Source organism: Chenopodium album, chromosome 10, assembly GCF_948465745.1.
Source record: "Chenopodium album chromosome 10, dcCheAlbu1.1, whole genome shotgun sequence".
Classification (NCBI taxonomy): domain Eukaryota; kingdom Viridiplantae; phylum Streptophyta; class Magnoliopsida; order Caryophyllales; family Amaranthaceae; genus Chenopodium; species Chenopodium album.
In genome coordinates this window covers 28,365,668-28,367,807 of record NC_137843.1, presented here as the reverse complement: position 1 = coordinate 28,367,807, position 2,140 = coordinate 28,365,668, and the positions used below count along the sequence as shown (strand labels likewise).

Genomic DNA, 2,140 nt, shown 5'->3' with positions numbered 1-2,140 from the left:
CAGTTTCAAACTTTCACATAAAACCTTGGAAATGCACTTGTAGATAATATTGCAGCAGGCAATTGGCCTGAACTCTGTCACACTTACAGGGAAGTTCACTTTAGGTACTAGAGTAATAGCATTGTTATTAATCTCCTTCAACATTCTTCCAGTGTAAAGAAAATTAAGGATAGCACCACAAACATCATTTCCAATTACATCCCAGCTTGCTTTAAAAAAATTGCTACCAAAACCATCTGGACCAGGAGCTTTGTTCTTATTGATTGCAAACATAGCTCTTTTCACCTCATCCTTAGTAAAAGGGGCACTAAGAAAAGACCCTAAATCCTCAGAGACCATAGGACCAGTGTGAACAACAGCCCTATAAATAGGTTACCTATTAACAACACTTGTTCCTAGCAAGACATTATAGTACTCCAAAAAGGCATTTGGGACATCTCCCATAGAATCATCTACATTCCCATTAAGGTTTCTAATGCTATAGACCCTATTATACATATTTCTTTTTCCAAGGGCCCTGTGAAGAAAAAGAGCAGTATTCTGATCACCATCAGCTATCCAGTCTACTTTTGCTTTCTGTCTGAGAAAGAACAGTAAGCTTCCTGAGCTTGAGAGAAAAGTTCTCTAGCGTTATGTTCAGCTTCCCTATTAATAGGACACCTATTAACAACACTTGTTCCTAGCAAGACATTATAGTACTCCAAAAAGGCATTTGGGACATCTCCCATAGAATCATCTACATTCCCATTAAGGTTTCTAATGCTATAGACCCTATTCTGCATATTTCTTTTTCCAAGGGCCCTGTGAAGAAAAAGAGCAGTATTCTGATCACCATCAGCTATCCAGTCTACTTTTGCTTTCTGTCTGAGAAAGAACAGTAAGCTTCCTGAGCTTGAGAGAAAAGTTCTCTAGCGTTATGTTCAGCTTCCCTACTGTCAAAATCCCCAAGATTTCTATGGAGTTCACTCTAGCAGGCATCCAGATTCTGTTTGCCTAGATTATACTGTATTTCAACATTTTGACAACCATTCTTGTTCATCTCAATTAATCTTTGCTTCACAATCTTCAACTTTTGCACTATTTTATACATAGGAGTTCCTTCCACTTCATTCTTCCAAGCTTCACACACCAAGTTGCTAAACTTAGGTCCTTTGCTCCACATATTGAAGTATCTGAAAGGCTTCTCCCCCATTTGTTGCTTAGGAAAGACATGGACAATCCCAGGGCAATGGTCAAAATCTCCCTCATTACTGAAAAATAGCTCTGAATTTTGGAACAAATTGCACCAGTGATTATTCACCAAGCCTCTATCCAACTTAGAGAACACCCTAGCATTTCTCTCTTGTTTATTATTCCAAGTGTAGAAATTGCCACTATACTTCATATCAGCAGATCACAGTCTTCCACACACGCTCTAAAGTTAGCCATATCATTCCAAGAGACAGGAGCTCAAATTCTTTCATCAGCTTCAAGAACACAGTTGAAATCACCAAGGACAATCCAAGGGCTATCAATTGAAAGACTGAAAGCCCTAAGATCATTCCATAGTGGGATCCTCTCTAAATTAGTGTTAAAAGCATAAATGAAGGTACAATGAAAACTTTCATTCCTACTTTTAGCAGTAACATAGCAATGTATCAATTGACTAGTGCCTAACATAATATTCACATTAAACATCTGAGATTCCCAAGCAACGATAATTCTTCCCCCAGGATGTTTATTATTATTGCAAGTAAAGTTCCACCCATCAAACACACCAAGATAAAGTTTACCCATATTATGAGCCTTTACCTTAGTTTCTAAGAGCCCAACTAAACCATAATTATTAGCAATAATGAATTGCTTTATCTTCTTTTGTATACTGGTTAAGTTGGCTCCTCTAACATTCTAAGAAAGGATACTATCCATGACTGTCAGAGGGAATTCCTCCCTCTGTAGTATGGACACTGTCCACATCCTCCTGCCCTATGTTATTCAAAGCAGCAAAAGTGTTCTGAGTTACCACCATCTACACCTGATTTGAGCTCTTCCTGGCAGACCTAATAGGTTTCTGGAAGTCCTCATTCTGATGCTGATTCTGGTGCTTAACAGCCCCATTTCCTGCCTGCTGATCAGTCTCATCCCATGTCTTCTGATCCTG

General features: G+C 38.7%; 1 protein-coding gene across 1 annotated transcript; it reads right to left on the bottom strand.

Moving 5' to 3' along the window:
* Positions 1 to 372: 372 nt before the first annotated feature.
* On the bottom strand, positions 373 to 1,384 carry LOC145565120 (uncharacterized). The gene is made up of 3 exons (XM_081625214.1): positions 1,005 to 1,384; positions 700 to 864; positions 373 to 580 (listed from the first exon to the last, which is right to left on the bottom strand). Exons 1-3 carry the CDS (start codon positions 1,382 to 1,384, stop codon positions 373 to 375), a joined length of 753 nt encoding a protein of 250 aa, XP_081481340.1.
* Positions 1,385 to 2,140: the final 756 nt, after the last annotated feature.